The sequence below is a fragment of the Jaculus jaculus genome, chromosome 3 (genome assembly GCF_020740685.1).
Source record: "Jaculus jaculus isolate mJacJac1 chromosome 3, mJacJac1.mat.Y.cur, whole genome shotgun sequence".
In the NCBI taxonomy this organism is placed as follows: domain Eukaryota; kingdom Metazoa; phylum Chordata; class Mammalia; order Rodentia; family Dipodidae; genus Jaculus; species Jaculus jaculus.
In genome coordinates this window covers 56989285-57008861 of record NC_059104.1, presented here as the reverse complement: position 1 = coordinate 57008861, position 19577 = coordinate 56989285, and the positions used below count along the sequence as shown (strand labels likewise).

The 19577-nt window shown below is 37.5% G+C and overlaps 1 protein-coding gene across 1 annotated transcript; it reads right to left on the bottom strand.

Annotated features, from left to right (window-relative positions):
* Window positions 1–10906: 10906 nt before the first annotated feature.
* Window positions 10907–13369, bottom strand: LOC123459568 (N-lysine methyltransferase KMT5A-like). The gene has a single exon (XM_045146562.1). The coding sequence runs from the start codon at window positions 13367–13369 to the stop codon at window positions 12284–12286; it is 1086 nt and encodes a 361-aa protein (XP_045002497.1). The 3' UTR covers window positions 10907–12283.
* Between the last annotated feature and the right edge of the window lie 6208 nt (window positions 13370–19577).

The window sequence follows — 19577 nt, the reverse complement described above, 5'->3', positions numbered from 1 at the left end:
CCACAACTGAGAAACAATCTATTATGGACATAATACAAGAAGTTAACTTTCATCACACTTAAGAATTCATAAAATATTCCTTCCTTATGTATCAATATGTCACTAAGTAGTAGAAAAAGGAGGGTGTTAGAAGCCCAGGTGTATAGATAGGTAGGTGGATGGCTGTTAGTCCACCCTGAGACTACAGAGTGAATTCCAGGTCAGTTTGGGCTAAAGGGACTCTACCTTGAAAAACCAAAAAAAAAGAAAACAAAGAAATGGTTAGTGGATTTAATTTCTCAGCTGGATGCTCATTCAATAGAGTAGATAGTATTCAACAGGAATGGAAAGTAATATATATTAAACATAGTAACATATTAAAATAATAGTCTATTAAATAATTTATAATAAATTAAAATAAAAATGTTAAATTTATCATTTATTTATTGGTGTATATTTCTGATGATATTCTGGTGAACTTCAAATTCTATTGCTGAATTGATTAGAGCAGGAATCAAGTGGGAGACAACTCTTAGGCAGGTCTGTGATCACTTTTTCAGGGAGTATTTACTGACAGAGGAACATTTTCCCCCAGATTAAGTGGACATTGTGGTGCTGGACTATAATGAAGCCCAAGAGAGCACAGGGCCTTTAGCCTAGCTGCAAGTGCTGCTTGCTGGTTCCTTCCACCAGCCCTACTTAGTCTTCCCATGTGGTGTCTAAATACTCGTGATGTCTCTTTTTACTGGAGACCTAAATCCAGAAGTGGGCTCTATAGTCTTTTAATTTCTTTTTCTTTTTTATAAACTCAAAAACCATAGCATCTCTTTATCTTATGAATTTATTAATTACTAATACCATAAGATTTTATTTATACAGGGTGATAAAATGTTCAATTTACCAATTTTTCCATACTGATCTCTCTTATCACAGACAAATAAAGTTTTCATGTGTTAATTATTATAATAAATAACAATTAAATATTATTTTCATAATTAAATCTTATATTTATTTCTTATGTGAAAAATTTAAATATATCTTGATATTTTATAATTCCTGGCATCAAATAAAAAAAAACTTCCTGACTCTTTAAAAATAGAATTCTAATTAATAATACTTGAAAGAGAATATGGAAACTAGTATAAGCAAACAGATTTCACTTTGAAGGAACAAAAGAACTTTTGGTGTTTTCAATATCAACTACTTGCTAACTTAAAAATTCACATAAGTGTCTTTCACCAAAAGTTTCCCCCAATTAAACATATATATCTCCATCCATCCATTCTGGGAACTGGGAAGATTCCTCAATAGGTAAGAGTTCATTTGCTATGAAGAACTGAGTTTCATTTCCCAGTACCCACATTAAAAGCTAGGCATGAAAACACATGTCTGTAACCCCAGTCTTGAAGGTGGAGAAGATGGGGATGTGAATAGCACTGGGGCTTACTAGTCTGCCTGTCTAACTGAAAACTGAGAGCTTCCGGCTCACTGAGAGACTCCATCTCATGGCAATAAGCCAGTATAGTGACAGAGGATACCCATTGTCCTTGTCTGTGTTATGTATCTCTGTGCATGAGATCTGACCATATGCATGCATACATGTGCAAATACCACACACATATATACACACACAATTAAAATTTACACAGTTTAAAAGTATCTACTCTGCTTTAATTATTGAAGCATTGCTTTTTCTTTATTGAATCAAATGTATATACCTACTGTAGAAAGACCAGAATATGGTTTTTAGGAAGGACTCAATACATTCTAATATTGTCACCTATTTATTATTCACTATTCTCAGATGTCACTAACACTTTGATAACTTTAGGGTTTAGTCAAAGTTACGTAGTTGATTTCAGGAAGACTAAAAGTTTCAGGTGTTCTGATTACAGAAGCTGTGGTGCTTACAACCACAACCCAGTGATATTTCCTGGGGGTGGCATACTTTCCTAATATAAGAACAATTTTGCCATAAAAAAGAGGAGGGTGAAACATGAAAACAAGTCCTTTAGTAAAGACATTGCTGACTAGGCAAGGGCTACAATGCAGTGATAGGTGACATCACTGGGGTTGCAGAACACAGAATTCTTACTGACTGGCAAAAACAAAAGAGAACATGTACATTCACATAAGAAAGAAAATGAGGCACCCCTTGTTAATGCCAATTATTTACCTTCTTGATGGCAAACATGACTTGCCACTTAATTCCATTTGGTCAAATTAGTTCCTTTTAAATAGTTTTAAATTCAAAGAAAAGTAATGTAGACAGTGTATAATATTCCAACACCTATAGCCACCCTTTTGTTTCTCCTATTATTAACATATTGCACTGATATTTACTGAGTATTAGAAAATCAACATTAACTAAATCACATAGTTTGTATTAAATTTCAGTCTCAGTTTTGGTAAATATCTACAGGTCTTTATAAATTTAGACTATCATAAGTCCAATTTTAAATTGTCATACCCCATAAAAATCATATGTATCCTGGTCTAATATATAGAATGTGCTGGACATTTAGTCCTATTCAGATATAGAATTGGAATTTTAACCTTCTTGCTTTACATAGAGTTCAGCTACCTCTCAGAAAATTTGTGTATAACAAACTCACATATGTGTATAGGATGCACATATATGTAAATGACCATATAAAAGTGCCTCTAGTTCCTTTATTTTACACATGACTATACAATATAGCATTTAGAGGGAACAAGGAGCTCTGGCAATAGTTCAAAACTCATCTTGAAAAAATTCACAAAAATAATTTACTAACTTGTTTACCAGTGTCGGAAATATGATCTATGTGAAGATAAATCCAGAGAAATATTGTTAAGTAGTAATGTAAAAATATCTTTATGGGGCTGGAGGGATGGATTAGTTGTTAAGACATTTGTCTGCAAAGACATTGGACCCAGGCTTGATTACCCAGGACCTATATTAGGCAGATGCACAAGGGGGTGCACATGTTGGGAGTTTGTTTGCAGTGGCTTGCGGCTTGAGGCTCTGACACACCCATTCTCTCTTTCTCTCCTTATTTCTTTGTCAAAATAAATAAACACTAAGTGAGGTAACCCAGGCCTAGAAAGCCAAACATTGCATGTTCTCTCTCATATGTGGATCCTAGCTACAGATGATTGGACTTCTGCGTGAGTAGAAAGAAAACTCAGTAGCAGAGGCCAGTAAGCTAGAAAAGTGATATAAAGGGAATAGAAAGGAAGGGATAATTAATAGGATGTTATTGTATATATATATATAAGTAGAAGAATAGATTAATAGGGGTGAAAAGGCCCAAGTGAGGTCAGGGGAAGAGATTGTGTAAAGAAAAGGAGGAGGGAGGGCTAATCAAAATCTAAGAAGATATAATAAATCAAATGAAAACCCATGTTTTTGGACAATGGAACCCTTAGGAGCAGTAGATTATTATGAAAAAAAAAAAAACAAACAAACGTTTCAGTGCCATGGATGGGATACCTTCCAATAGTTGCTGGCCAGGGAGGTCCCTGATGCCCCCCAAACATTGCAGGCCTTTGCCAAGGCCCTTGGTTTCACACTAGAAATAGATGGTAAGATCCTATTGCTGAAACTCCAAATATTTGGGCTGCAAGGTTACTGAGAAATTCTTCTAGAGCTGAACTGAAAACTTCTACTATGTATACCAGCTGAAAGAAAGCTGAAAAGAGCCATGCTGCATGCAATTCTATGGGAGAGAGAGAAATCACCAATAAAGATACTCAACAGTGGACACTGCAACCTTTATATTTGGCCAGCCAGGCCCAATGAGCTAATGGGTGCAATAATGGCACAACAAAATTTTTGGTTTGCCTAAAACTAAAAAGGAGCAAAGAAAACAAGTAGTAAGAAAGTGATCATTGGCCACATCTCTGAATTCACTGAATGTTATTTTAAAGTCTTTGAATCATATTCGTAAAACTCTTTATCATAATAATTACTATTTACATATTTACATAATTTTTACATAAATATTTACATAATATTTAATGTTTTTATAAGAGAAATTGGTGACTAGAAAGTGGAATGAGTAGTGGAAATGAATACAAAAAGAGGGCATTTTTGTACTTTTCCCAGTGAGAGGTAATAAGCATATATTGTATTTTATCAGAATGAAAATAACTTATCTGGTTCTGAATAGCATAAATAATAACAAATATTTTCCTAATAATTTATTGGAGAGTAAGCATTTCATACAAATAATTTCATTTTAACTTTGTAGCATGAAGTGATAATTGTTCCTAATATTATTCACATTTGACAAAAGAATGCTTTAAAAATTAGGTGTTTAGGTAAATACTTAAAGTAAGTTCATGTAACTACTAAGCAAGTGAACCTCTATTCAAACAGAATCCAAGCCAAATGCAGAGTTAGTGCAGTTAATTGCAGTGCATGTACACATGCTTGTATAGGTGAGTGTGTATGTGTGTGTCTGTGGAGTTGTATTCATGAATTCTCAGACAATGTGTTTTGAGCTTGAAATATCTTCCAAGGATTGCATTGTTGAATATTAGCCACTATTTTCTGGTGCTACATTGGAAGGTGGACTTGCATGGACAAGGTAGATCATTAGAGAAGTTTCCCTGTGCTTGTCTTGTTATGGCCCCCCTTCCTTCTCTCTATTTTTTGGTATCTATGATGTTCTAGAAGCCATAGTGCATTGCGCCAAGCAAGAAATGGGTTTACTAATTTGGTGAAAGAAGTTTAAAGACAGCATTCAGATTGAGGCATGAATATTGTTGTATGCTTTTGGTGAGGTTTACTGTTGGGAGAAACTCTAAATGGAAAATTCTGAAAAACATGCAATTTGACTAGAAAAAAGAACAAGTTGAAAATTGTAGACAATTGAGGTCTTTTTCACTAATATGTTTAGTTCCATTAAAACAGAATTGAAGGGACTGGGGAGGTGGTTCAGCAGTTAAAGGCACTTGCTTAACAAAACCTACTGACCCATCTTGATTCCCCAGTATCCATGTAAAATCAGATGCACAAAGTGGTATAAGTATCTATATTTCATTTTTAGTAGTAGGAGGCCCTCGTGTGCCCATAGTTCCTTTCTCTCTCTCTCTCTCTTTCATTCTCTCTCTCTTTCTCATTCTCTCAATCTTCATAAATACATAAATAAAAGAAGCCAACTGCTTTACACTGGGAAAACAGGAAAAATTCCTTGAGGAATTTGGAAGAAATCAGAGCCTACCCTTAAGAGGTTCCAAGTTGTAAAATTATAAATTCATTTAAGGGACTTTCCCTTGAGAAGAGAAAGTCACACAGCGCCCTGCTCATAGGGCTACAGAAGGAAGTGATTCACCACATTCAACCACTCAAGAACTCAGATGACACTGCACCTCTAGTTAACAGGAGTTTTGCAGCGAGATTTGGTAGTACACCTGGACATTGGCACACAGAATGTGTTAGATGTCATGGAGAATTTCACCAAGACTTCAATGGAAGATCTGGAGAACCTGAAATATGCAATGGTGTCAGGATTCCCACAGGCAGCTTTTGCATTAACAATACATGAATCTCTGAAGGAAAATCCTAAGATTCCAGGTGGTCCCAGTATGTCAGGAAAATGTGGATTGCCTGCCAAGAAAAGCTGTAGCCAGATGGAATGGAGCCAGCCCAGGAGAGTTTCTATATGAGAAGCTGTCAGTAAAAAAGCTAGTAAAAAGCTGGCCAAGCTGTTTGAAGTGTGTGTAGTGTTATCACATGTATAGTGTGCCGGACATGGTGCTACAGGAATAAATGTTTAATCTTCTGAATTTGGGCCTTGCTTTGATATGATCCTTCCTTGTTATTCTTCCATACCTTCCTTTGGGAAATAAATGTTCACTCTGTGTCATTTTATCTGTGAGTATATAACTTTCCTTTTGATTTTATTGGTCCTCACAGCAAACCAATTGCCTTGTGTCTCAGGTGAGATACTGGACTTAGACCATTGAGGAATGTTATATTTTATAATTTCTAGCCTTTGGAGACTCAGAGATTGACTCCATTCACTTCATGATAGATCCCTGTGATATTTTTTTAAATTTATTTATCTATTAGAGAGAAGTGAGGAAGGGAGAAGGGAGGAGGCAGGGATAGAGAGAGAATAAGCATGCCAGGGCCTCCAGCCACTGAAAACAACCTCCAGAAGGGGGCAGCACCTTGTGCTTCTGGCTTACATGGGTATTGGGGAATTGAACCTAGGTCCTTAAGCTTCTCAGGCAAGCCATATGTCCACCACCTCCATGAGATTTTTGAAATCATAGCCAAGGTCTTGTGATCTGTATATAAAATGTTCCCACAGCCTCATGTGTTTCATGTTAAATATTTGTCTTCAGATGGTGGCAGTATTTTTGAGGTGGAATGTCTAGGAGTTAAAAAAAAAAAAAAAAGTCATTTTGAACAGGTCCTGAAGTATCATGCCACACTCCTTTCTGCCTTTCTGATTTTTGGCTCCAGTGATCTTCTAAGTGCATGAGATCCAATAATTGCAGGGTCAATCCTCTTGAACCATGAGTTAAATCAAGTCTCTCCTCCCTTACATTATTCTCTATCTGAGTCATAGTGACAATACTTATGAATATTATCAGAGTGGCCTTAGTAGCTGCTAAAGTTATAATGATAGGGAAAGTAAGAGGAAAGCTAGTGCTACAGATTATGGTGCTGCTAATATGAAACAGTGATCAGAATGATAAAGACAAGAGCTGAGGGAGATGTTTCAGCTAGGTTTTGAACATGTTTTGTGTTCTAGGTGATAATAGATATATAATTCAAATAAAACATTAAATGTGTAATAATAATTTGGAAGTTTACTGATAAGAGTTAGGTACATATACTTCAATAACAAACAAGACTACATTTGTGTAATGTTTTGGAAGTTAGAACAGAGTCATACTATTTCAAATAAAAGAATGGCTAGCTTCTTTCAGTACTGAAATATAATTTACTATAATTTCATGTTCTTTGATTTTTCTTGGTAGTTTCATTTAATTATGATTAGATATTTCCTGCCAGAAAAATGAAGGTCTAGTTAGTAGCTTGTCAAAATGGTCCACCTGAAAAGTGATAGTGGCTTGAACTACATTGAACAAAGAAATTGTGAAAGTTAATAAGAAACATGAATTATGTTACACATAGACTTTTGAAGACAAAGTACAAAACTTCTAGTGGTCTCTAAGAGAAGCTTTTTGAATTCTTACTTATTTTCATGTCAGTGCACCTACCTTCTGGTTATAAATTTTATTCCCATGTAGGTTGCCTATATGAGAAATAAATAAGTAGTTATATAGACACAAAAGTCTGACCTACCTCCTGTAATTTATTCTACTGTAAATATAATAAATTGCCTCTCTGGATTATATACTATGTGTTGTGTAAACTTTAATCAGTATAAATTAGTTTTTGCAATTACTATTATCAGAGTCTGGAGAGATTGCTTGGTGGGCAAATTCACTTCCTGTACAAGTATGCAGTCTACAGGGGTTCTGAGATTACGCTAGCTCCAGTCCTCAGAACCAAGTAAACAGCTGGGTGTAGTTAAATACAATCATTTCACCCCAGTCCTACAAAGGGTAACAGAGACCAAGCAAATTCCTCTGAATTGAAATATTGTATCCTAAATGGAGGAGAGAGCCAAAATACCAACATGTCTGAAGGAACTGAAACAAAGGGTCATAGACCACTTCCCAAAGTAATAGGCTGTTGAGGATCAATTGAGAAGCAGACTTGACCAGTCTTATGTAGCAGCTGAAACATTCCCTCTTGGTTGGGGAAGGGAAGAAGCTCAGGAGACTGAGGAAGTAAACAAATCTGGGATAAGTAGGCAAGTCCCCCTTCCTAAAGCCATATAAAGGGAAAACAACTGCTGGGGGAGAGACTCTCTGACTAAACTGCCTGGAAGTCATTTCCTGTGCTCCACACTATGTCCAGCCAAGCTGCCTGCAAGTTGAAGTGTGTTTCAGAGATGTAGATTCTGTGAGTTTTCGTCTATGCTGGGGTATGATTTTTGTGATATAGCTACCTTTGAGTCATCCATTGCTCCTGTAAGCAACCCCTCACATGCTCTTTAAGTAACCATGATGAACTCATTGGTTCACCAAAACTGGTTTTGGTGTAACTGTACTTTGGTTTGTCATCTGTGCTTTGTTTGTGTTAAATAGGAGGCAAGTTTCCCAATAGCCTGGGCTCCCACAAGTAACATCAAGCTCTACTGTCTGTAAGATTCCTGCTCAAATAAATTGTAGAATAGTGATAGAGAGAGACAGACCATGTTCTGTTCTAGCAACTTCAGGTGAGAAACCCCCCACCAAAGATTAGTACACGAGGAGCCGCAAGTGCATATACACATGCATATACCACCTCTACACACACACCGCTTCACATACACCACATTACACACATGCATACATAAGTAAGCAAAAGAATAAAATTACTGTCAGCAGTGTAAAGTGAACAGACATATTTTGAACCCCTTATATAACATATTCAATAAGGAAAATACATTAAAAACTAATTTGAGTGCAAGAATTCCACAAATATTCTGCTTTTATTATTCAAAATTTATAGAAATCTATCTGTCATACAGTATATAAGGAACATAAAATGCATATTTCTTGTCAAAAATAACCTTCTGTAGAATGTAATGCAAAATGCCATAACCTATTAGAAGAGATTATAAATATGAAAAGAAAAAATAATTAGCCTGAATTTTTCCTAGCCCTATATATTCTTCATACAAGAATTCACCATTTATTCATCAAATAACCAGTCAAGTTATTTCCACACCCAAAAGACTTCCTCTTTCTTATGATTCCAAGGATGGTTTGCTCTGCAAGCAATGCTGGAAGGAATCACTTTGTTGGCAAGTTTACTTCTCAGTCCTCAAAGCCCAGAATTTATTTGAGAGAAAAGCATAGAAAAAGCTTTTCTCTTCAGACGGTGACCATTATTTATTATTTTGAAAACCAGCTAAAGCTCAAGTGCTCCAGTAATGCAGAAAACATTTGTCAGTCATCTGTGGAAATCGCTTATCTGCAGTTTTCTGTGTAGAGTTTAAAAATCATGTTTGCAACACTAATCCAGTGAAACTACCCAAGTAACCTTACTGAGCTTTCCTCAACTCTCTACAGAAAACTTCCCGTAAATAAAGGAAGACATATTTTCTTTTTAAGATAGATTTTCCTTAATATGTCTTCAGATAGGTAATTGTGTTATTACTTATATAAGTTATCTTAAATTTTAAATCCCTGTAAGGTTTATGTTCAGAGTAGTCCTTGAGATACTCTAGGCAATACCACATATTAAACACATGTTAGAAATAGTTTTGTCTTGAGCATCACTAGAACGTGGTATCATCACTGGTGATATTGGATGTTAATGTGGTAGAAGGAATTTGACAGAGAAACCAGACACAAGTAATCCTCTGAAACCATTTCTATTGCACAAGCCTTTGCCAGGGAGACAGCAAGACCCTGAGTCTCCTCCCTACCTATGCAGCTACAACCCAGGTTGTCATGCTTTGCAAGCATGTGCCTTTAATCATGGAGCCATCTCATCTGCCCAACTGAACTAATTTATTTTTATTTTATCCCCTTGCCCCATTCCCATTTCCCTGCAGGCCTTCCTCAAGGTTTATTGATATTTACTATCAGGTCATGAAAGCCTTGGTTTCTGTCAGGGAAGGGAGGACTTACAAAAAATGAAGTTGATTAACAAATTTAAATCTAACTTTTGTTTCTTTCTTTCAATTCTTTTTTTTTTTTTTTTTTTTTGGTTTTTCGAGAGGTAGGGTCTCATTCTGGTCCAGGCTGACCTGGAATTAACTCTGTCATCTCAGGGTGGCCTTGAACTCATGGAAATCCTCCTACCTCTGCCTCCCGAGTGCTGGGATTAAAGGCGTGCACCACCATGCCTGGTTTAACTTTTGTTTCTTAACATTAGATGGATTATCCACCATGCTTTCATTTTTTTTGCAGCTTGAAAACTAATTAATTTTATAAAGAATTCATTAAATATTTACTCTACTTCAGGTACCATGCCAGGAATAATCTATATTTATTATTAAAATATCTTTCCAGTGAGAGGATTTCTTAGCCAATCCAAAAGCCACTGGGTACCCTATAAGGCTGTGACCTACCATTGCACTGGTATGTATTTCTTGTTAGGCCGGTTGCTTCTCAGTAGCTTAGACCCCTGCATGCTCACATCAGTATTGGTCACATTCCTCCAGTAGCTCCCATAGAACTTTCCAGCACTAGATAGCTAACAGTCTTGGGACTGGCTCTCTTGTGGATTCCAACCAGGTCTCTCTGTGTTCTGTGTTATCAGCATATGGTATATTCAGCAATACCTCAGTCAGCTAATCAAGTGCTTTGAAAGAAGCCTGTCTTATTTGAGGAACCAAGTAGTTCTCACCAATCAATAGGTCAATGTGGGTTGCACCAATTTCTGGTACTGGAGGTTATGGATCAGAGCCCAAGATTTTTAAGATTAGGCTTCATCCCATCCCCTCTCCATTGCCCTTCTTTTTGGGTGCTCCCCTATACTCTTGTTGAGGGGTGAATATTTTAATATACCTTCAGGGGAAAAGGTTCTATGGTACCAGTTAAATTTTGGGTTCAGTTTTGTGTTTCTCCCTCCCCACCCAACCTCTCCTTCCCCTCCTCCATTCCCTTCCATCCCTGTTGTCTGGGCCTCATGTTGCCTATCTGGTATGCTAGCAACTTGAGCTAATCCAGGTTAGGAACTGCAGATGAGTGAGAACACGTTCATTTTGTCTTTCTCTGATTGTGTATTTTTTTTTTTTAGCCTTGCCTGGCAATAAATATTTTAATATTTGTTTCATTTTTATGATGACAAATAATTTTCAAGTTTATTTCCTTTTTGGTTTGTTTGCTATTTAAATACAAAGCTAAATCACAAAATAGGTACAACCAAGACATTTAATCTCACAGTTAGATGCTCCTGTCGGATCCTCCTCCAATTCTGTGACCAGGCTAGCAGGGGTGGGGGCGGGGGTTGCAGGGAAGACTTTCTTAGGTAGCACCGTCATGAGGCCAGGGGTCAAGGGCAAGGGTAGGTTCTCATACCTGGATCCATTCACATGTACTGGCTCCCGAGCCCCATCCTTGGATTGAAGGTGAAGAGTGAGGACCAGGTCCTCCCCAGGGAGGGAGAAGGAAGCCGCCACTCAGCTGTCACATGTGAGCCTCCTCCCAGTTTCCTGCCACTGAGCCCTGCTGGCTGCCACACACACCTGGTGTCTAGGCTGGCAGGCTTCTAAGGACACCAGGGAATCAACAAACAGGTCTTGGCAGCAGAAGAGGGAGTGAAAGGGGGAGGGGATCAGTTTTAGTAATTTCTGGTCCCACTACAAAACTTTTCTTTTGATTAGAATAGAATACCATCGTAAATCTCCTCTAAAAAAAAACAAAAACAAAAAGATAAAAATGAAAAGAATACCAAAATAAAAGAAAAGCACAGCCACTTCACTCACTTCAAGACCTATATACATGTAAGTTGTTTTCTGTGGATTTTTTCCATTTTTCTTTAATTTTTTGTCTTTTTATTTTTACTTTTTATTTTTTAAAATAAATTCAGTGTTCACATTTCTATAAAGAATGAACGCAGTTTCAGGGAAAAGTGCTTTTCCCGGCATACCTCTAGTCTGATGCCCACCCTGATGCTTCGAGGTACCTGGGAAAGCAGCGAGCCCTGGAAGAGAAGGCCTGCGCTTGGCTGGCGCCTCCAGGCCCCAGGCAGGTAAGCTTTCAAGAAAGCAGAGGGGAAGACTAACTCACTGCTTTTTTAAAAAATATTCATACACTTTGATGCGCGTCCGTTGAGACAATGAGAACAAGAGCTTGGAGACATCCCGTCCAGGCCATGCGTGGGGGGCAGCGGTGCCCTCGCACCTGCCTGTCATGGGACATTAGGGTGCGGGGTAAGTTCTGGCTTTCAACGCGGGGCAAAGCCTCGCCCAGCTTCCTAGTTCAAGGTTGACTCTTTCCTCTAAAATCTGTGCTGAGTCTTTGACTGCATGCACGGGAAGCATGAACGTTCGACTTGTATGCAAAAAGGTACAAAAACAACTAGAATATAAAAGTTTTGGTAATATAAGGCCATCTGTTCAAGTCCACCTTGGAAACCTGTAACAGATATTTAAATACTACAGTGAAAAGGCATCTTATTATACTTTTAAAAACATCTGAATTCGCTAAGATTAAGTATGTAAAAAAAATCATTTCCCTTTGAGAGCACTTTGTCCTTTGAAGAAGGGGGTTGGAGGGGAGGGCACCACCATGGCTAATGCTTCAGCCACGGGTAGGCTTCAATGGAGGCCTTGCTGCGGTCGCCATAGTCGTACAGGAGCTCCTCTCCCGCTGCGATGTCACGCCAGGCGATGAGGATGAGGTGAGGCACGCCATCCATGTCATGCAGTTTAGTTTGGCAGTTCCCACATTTGCTGTGGTTGATCAGTCTCCCTAGGCGATTTGTCTCTCGAGTGGCATCCACGCGGTATGTTTTGCTCAGATACTGAAAATAGTACATGTAGCAGCCCGTGGAGGGGTCTTGTGCATACACAGCCTCCCGCTTCTTGGCGTCAGTGATCTCAATGAGGTCCCCGTGGTATTCCACCACAAAGTCACCCCTGCAGAACTGCTTGGTGGCAATCACGCCCCTGCCTTTGCCATCAATGAGGTCAATCTTCATGCCTTCTTCCTTCCCACTCTCGATCAGCTCGTCTATTCTTTTCCGTTCTTCAGACTGCAGCTCAGCTTTGCTCTTCCTGGAGCTCCTTCGGACCGGGTAGAAATCTGTGAGTTTGCGATTCTGCTGTGTTTTTCCTTGAGCTTTTTTCCGGGGGGCCTGCTTGCCCTTGAGGGGCTTTTTCAGGGCTTGCTTGGTGACAACTGCATTGGTAGAATCAAATGATGGGGGTGGAGTTTTTGGAGGTTCTGCTGCTTCAGATTTTTGGTTTGGAAAAGGTGCCAGGGGATCTCTCCTGGCATCTTTGATCTTCTGTTCCTCAGACTTCATGGTGTTTCTTATGGCGTTCCCAGCATTTCTTTTCTCTTCTCGTTTCCTGTAGATCCCAGCTAATGGTTTCCCTTGGCATTTGACTTCGTGCTGTATAACTGAGTTCTCTTCCTGAAGGGGAATACGCATTCCAGAGCACTTGTTCGGGCTCATGTAGGAATAGATCTTTGATTGCCCAGCAAACACATTCTCCTGCAGCCCGGCCAGGCCCATGGCGGTGCGCCCCGCGCCCTCGCGGCCCGGCCACCAGCGCTGCCGCTGCCGCTGCTGTTGCTGCTGCCGCCGCCACCAGCGCCGCCGCGGCGCCCCGGGGAAGGGCCGACGGCGCCCCACGGCGCCCCCTTCCCCCATGGCCTGCGAGCAGGGCCCGGGCTCCCGTGCGCCGCGGCCGCCCCGGGCCGCCCGGAGCTGGGGACTGATTGTGTATTTTTGCTTAATATGATCTGTTCTAAGTTCATCAATGTTCCTACAAATTTTGTTTTTTAATGCTGAGTAGAATTACATTTTGTAAATGTACCACACATTCATTATCTATTTGTCCAATGATGAGCACCTGGGTTGATTCCAGTTCTTAGCTATTGTAAATTAGCTAGTATGGTTGAACAAATATTTCTGTAGAGAAACATAGAGCATTTAGGGTAAACACTACATAAGGGACTGACTGGATCTGTTGTTAGTGTTATATTCATCTTTGCCTGGAATCTGTATCAGTCTCCATACTGGTTTGTATTTCCATCGACAATGAATAGGTTTCTTCTTTCCTCACATCCTTGCCAACATTTGTTGCTGTTTCATCTTTTAAGGACTATAATCTTTACTGAAGTAAAATAGAATCTTATAATTGTTTTAATTTGCATTTTACTTATCATTAGGGATGTTGAACATTTTCTTAAGTGTGTGTTAGCTATTTATCTTTCTTCCTCTGACAATTCACTGTTCAGTTCCCTGCCCCTTTTTTTTTTTTTTTTTTTTAGTGGTTTGTTTGATTTTTTTATTGCTTAGTTTTTTGAGTTATTTGTATATTCTAGGTATTAGGCCTTTGTCAGTGGTGTAGCTGGCAAACATTTTCCCCCATTCTGTAGTAACCTGTTGGTGCAGCTTATGGTATGTTTGTCTGTGCAAAAGCTTTTGAGTATCATGGCATCCCATTGGTTGAGTGATTGTTTAATTTCCTGGACTACTGGAGTATTTTTAGGATGTTCTTCCCCACTCCTATATCATGGAGAGTTTTTCCTATTTCTTTTTCTTTCAGTAGTTGAAGAGTTTCAGTTTTTATATTGAAGCCTTTAATCCATTTGGAGTTGAGTTTTTTAAATTTTTCATTTATTTTATCATTAATAACATATTTCATATGGATACATCATGTGTTAGTACCATCTTTTCACTTGTTCCTATCCCCATTCTATTGGGGACCCTCCTCAGTGGGGTTGCAGGGATTCCCTGTGGAGTTGTGGTTTATGCATTGTGGGAGCAGCTTTGTGTATGCTACATGTGGTTATCCAATTTATTCAGCATCACTTGTTGAAGGTGCTGTCTTTTCTCCAGTTTCCATCATTGGCACCTTTGGCAAACACTGGGAACCACATCAGAATCCTATGGACACAAAAATTATGCTCTTCAATGTCAATCTCCTCTAGTCTTTGGCTAAAAGAGGTAGTACATCTATCAAAATCTCCCTAAATTACCACCACTTATCCAATTTAACCTATACTGACATCGCTCTCAGTTGGAGAATCTGTTTCTCTTTTCAGAAGTAGACCCAAAGAGATAAACCATCCTTTGCCTTTCAAACAAGGCCCAGGTGAAACCACAGAGGATCTGGGGACACAATTAAGAGTGCTGCTTCCATGGTGAGCCTGAAAATCATCACCAGCATGAAGGAGAGAAACATTGACAATTCTCAACACATACAAAATAGAAATCCAGAGGATCCTGAGAACACACCAATGAAGTATACTTAAAACATATCCAACATGGCTCAGGGACTTTTGCAGAAGAGGGAGCAGAAAGACTATAGGATCCATAGGCTGGGTTGTAATGCTCAAAGGCATTACCTTCCCACAACTGACTGCTGCTCCCAATATAAATAATACACAACTCCTTGGTGAATACCAGTAACCCCTCTGAGGAGGGCCCCCAGCAGAATAGGGGAAGATTGGAGAGAAATGATGGTACCAACAAATGATCTAACCTTACAAAGTATGTTCTTAAAAAACAAAAAAAGAAGAAGAAAATAAAATATCCTCACATATTTCACAAAATGGTACAGGAAGATAAATAACATAAAATGATATATTCACTGCATTTAGAGAAAAAAAAATGAGTGAATAACAAAACAATAATAGCTAGGTTAATATTAAATATACATAGTAATATATAAATTGCAAGTTACTTTGTGTCAATGGAGCTATAAGTGGAAAGTAATTTCAAAAGATGGCAAAGAAGTTCCCTTAAAATTAGAACATGAGAATGGGTGGAACTTTCCCACATAGATTACAGATTAGATTGGTTTAGTAAAAAAAAAAAAAAAACAACAAAAAAAAACTAATTAATTAATTTTAGAAACCTAAATAAATTCATTAGTCAGATGTGTAGAAAGGTTCTGGCAGATGAACGGGACCAAGGCAGTTAAAGTTGTCAGCCAGTTTGTCCATGTGTCTCACAACAGACTTGGAAGGCGCAATTCTCAGATTATACTGAAGGCAGCTGTGAGATCAAAGACAATAAGGCAAGCATAATGTGGCATGTATCTGTTTCTTTCCTTTCCACATTAACAAAATCTTTACTAGAAATTGGGAACATCTTTTTTATTATTTTTATTTATATATATGTAGAGAGAGAAAGCAAGCGAGCATGTGAGCACAAGTGAGGGGGGGGGGGAGAGAGAGAGAGAGAGAGGGAGAGGGAGAGAATTGGCATGCCAGGGCCTCAGTCACTTAAGTTGGAGTCCAGACACTTGTACTACTTAGTGAACATGTGCAACCTTGTGCTTGCCTCACCTTTATGCATCTGGCTTGCCTGGGTTCTGGGGAGTCAAATATACGTCCTTCGGCTTCACAGGCAAGCATCTTAACTGCTAAGCCATCTCTCTAGTCCTAGAAATTAAAATATTGTTTATTCAATTTGCTCAGTAAAACACTGATATATAAGACAAACTCCATTTTGATTATTATCATAGCTTCATAGTAATTTCTAATTACTTAAAAGTGCCAATTATCCTGAGTTCCTGGTAATATTATTGTCCAAATTTAATTATTTTAATTTTTTCATTAAACTCACCCCCAGGCTTGGAACATGATATGACTTCCTAAAATGAATTATTTTCTAGTTAAGTACTGCACTGTAGTATGCTCCTGTAAAGAGCAACATGCATTTTCAACAACAATAACAAAACAAACATTTTAGTTTGTGGAAGTTTTAATTTTACTATTTATTTAAAAATTATGTGTGAGTGAGTGTGTTTGTGTGTGTGTGTGTGTGTTTTGCTGGTGCATGCCAAGGCTCTCATACAGAGGTAGAGAACAACTTTGGGGTGATTTTTTTTCCTTTCCTTCCACCTTCCCTTTTCTCATTGTTTTACCTCTGCATGTGCCAGTCCAGCTGGTCCATGAGTTTCTGGATTCTCTGGGCTCTGCCTGTCATTGACCTAGGTGGCACTTAGTTTCCAGCTTTTTATATAATTAGATTTGCAACAGCAGGCTTTACCCCAAGTGTATTTAAACACTGAGCCATTTCCCCATCTCTATTTTCAGGGATTTTTAAAGTGGATGATACCCATATTTTATACATATAATTGCTATTAGCTTTATAGACAGCCCTGTCTCTATTTATGATTTAATGTTGTATGTTCAGATATTTTATTTTTACACAATTTCATTTTAGACTGCAAAGTTCCTTTAACTCATAGGCAATAGTTCAAGAGAAATACATTGTTTGTATACAAGATGTCAATCTTAATTTCTTTGAAATTTTCCACATAAGAAATATTGACTATGATACCTGAGAAAGAATCATATTGGTGCTTAGTGAATTGCTACCTAAATGCTCAGTTGTTTTATGAACTCTCGTTACACTTTACTGTAAAATGAGGAAAAAATAATGAATTTCTTACGTTTAATGTAATTCTATCTAAACCCTATTTTTCTCAGCTGATATTCTGCTAAATATTGTAAGAAGTAAGCCCTTTCTTTTAATCAATCTTATTGTTTCTTATGTGTTCAGCCTATCAGTGGATCAAGAAATTATTAAAGTGTCCTAACTTGCTTTGTCCCAGAATCTATCTCCTTGATTTCATCTCTATTTTTGCTCACTGTGTGTTCCCCAGAATATCTTCTTTACTAAGGACATAGCATCTGAAAGGCATGCGTTTTACTCACATTTGCCTTTTCTCGTTATATGCTGAGATCTCTCCTCTCCTAACTATTCCTGTTACACAACCTTAATTGTCTTAAAAATCTGTTCTTAAACTCAAAAGGAGCTGATTTTCCTAACCCTTTTACACCATATCTTCACGAATCCCAGTCATTACTTGCCTGAATTTTCCCATTACTCTTATAAACTATGACATTTTAAATATGAGTTGTTCATTAAATTTTACAATATAAATTTAGTCAGCACAGGATTATAAGATTTTTTTTCCCCTAATTTTGCCCTAGGAATATCTAGAAGAATGCTAGGGTCATTTAAAGAACTTAGTAACTTACTGCTGAGCAAATGAATACATTCACTTAATAGGGTTTCAGCAAACACACTTGACCTCTATTAGATGCATTTATAGTGCAATGATAATTTATGTAATGAATTAGGAATACCTTTAGAAAGTAAAATTACACTTCATTATTAGACAGAAGAATTTTGTTAACTAGTGATCTTATCCTGTTTGGAAATTTCTTTCCCAAAACTACTGCAACATGATATCTTCTGTCAAAGCATAACCTCTCTCCTCATTATCTAGCCTACAAGAAAAAAGAAAAGAAAAGAAAAAAAAAAAGAAAAGAAAAAAAAATTCCCCTACTTATTTTGAGAACTTTGCTATTTCTTGAAACCACTGAGTCCTCATGTATTTATTACCTAAAATATTGCTATGAAAATCAACCTATATATAGTCTGGAAAATTAAGTATAAAGCCACCTTATGAGGTCAAGATTTACTATTTCTTAAATTTATTTTTTTAAATTTTTATTTATTTATTTGAGAGCAACAGAGAGAAAGAGAAAGAGAGAGAATGGGTGCGCCAGGGCTTCCAGCCACTGCAAACAAACTCCAGACATGTGCGCCCCCCTTGTGCATCTGGCTAACGTGGGTCCTGGGGAATCGAGCCTCAAACCAGGGTCCTTAGGCTTCACAGGCAAGTGTTTAACTGCTAAGCCATCTCTCCAGCCCAATTTCTTAAATTCCACCGTGATCCTTATCAATGATTTGCCATGAAAAGGATATTTTCCATTTGCAACCATTTATCTCATATATCATCTATATATCTATTAAACTAAGCATGGTATAAACAAAAAAATAGAAGAATTTTCTATCTGTGAGAATACATTTTAAACTCTTATTTTTTTACTACCTAAATATAATTTTCTTGCATTAAATACACCATTATTCTATAATGCCCTGTATGTGTAGATCATGTCAAACCTAGTTATTTTAATAGAATCATAATATATTCTGAAATGAGTAATATATTTAGCTAGTAAATAAAATACCAATATTACTGTCATATATAATTAGAAATGAAACATATTAATCTTTTTGAGAAATACTTATATGTTTTCTTCAAAGAATCTTGGACTAATTTTCTTTTTCATTTTTTCTTATGAGACTCACCTTACAGTTCTCTGCATTAAGTTTGGGTTACTCCATCATGGAACAGACATCTGGTAGTGTGTTTACTTACAGATGAAATAATCATTTTAAATTATTATAGGCTATTTATATATTGTCAATAATTGGATTCTTCCACCATTCTTTTAGAAGGTACAGTAAGTAATACTAAGTAGAGTAAGTAGTAGGTATGAAGTATTAATCATTGAATGGATTTGTTATTTATTTTTACTATATGATAGTGGCTTATGGTATTCTATAGTCATTGTACTTTTACATTTTTATTTATACTCAAATCTCATTGTGATCAGGAGTTAGAGTCAACTATCGTCCCTGACCATACTGACAGCATAACTGACATTCAAAAGAACCTTAAGTCAAGAATGTATATGATAGCAAAGCCAAATAAATATGTATGCTAAGGCAGGTTGAGGAAAGCAGATGCTCCTTCCTCAATTTAGACTAAAAATAATTTAAGTCCTACACATAGGTCCCATGTTCTGTGGACTATAGCCAGATTCCTTCTTAGTAAACAAATTGCTTATCTTAAAACTACATGCCATAAAATCTAGAAATTTTTCTCAAGATAGCTTATATTATGTAGGGTCATTATTTATTTTGCCTATATAAGGTATTTGTGATATGTGCATTAACCTTAGAGTAAAGATATTGTGGGCCAAAAGTTGATGCCTCTGTTCTATTGGAACAGAGAGCTCTCTGGATCCCCCACTTTTAAAAA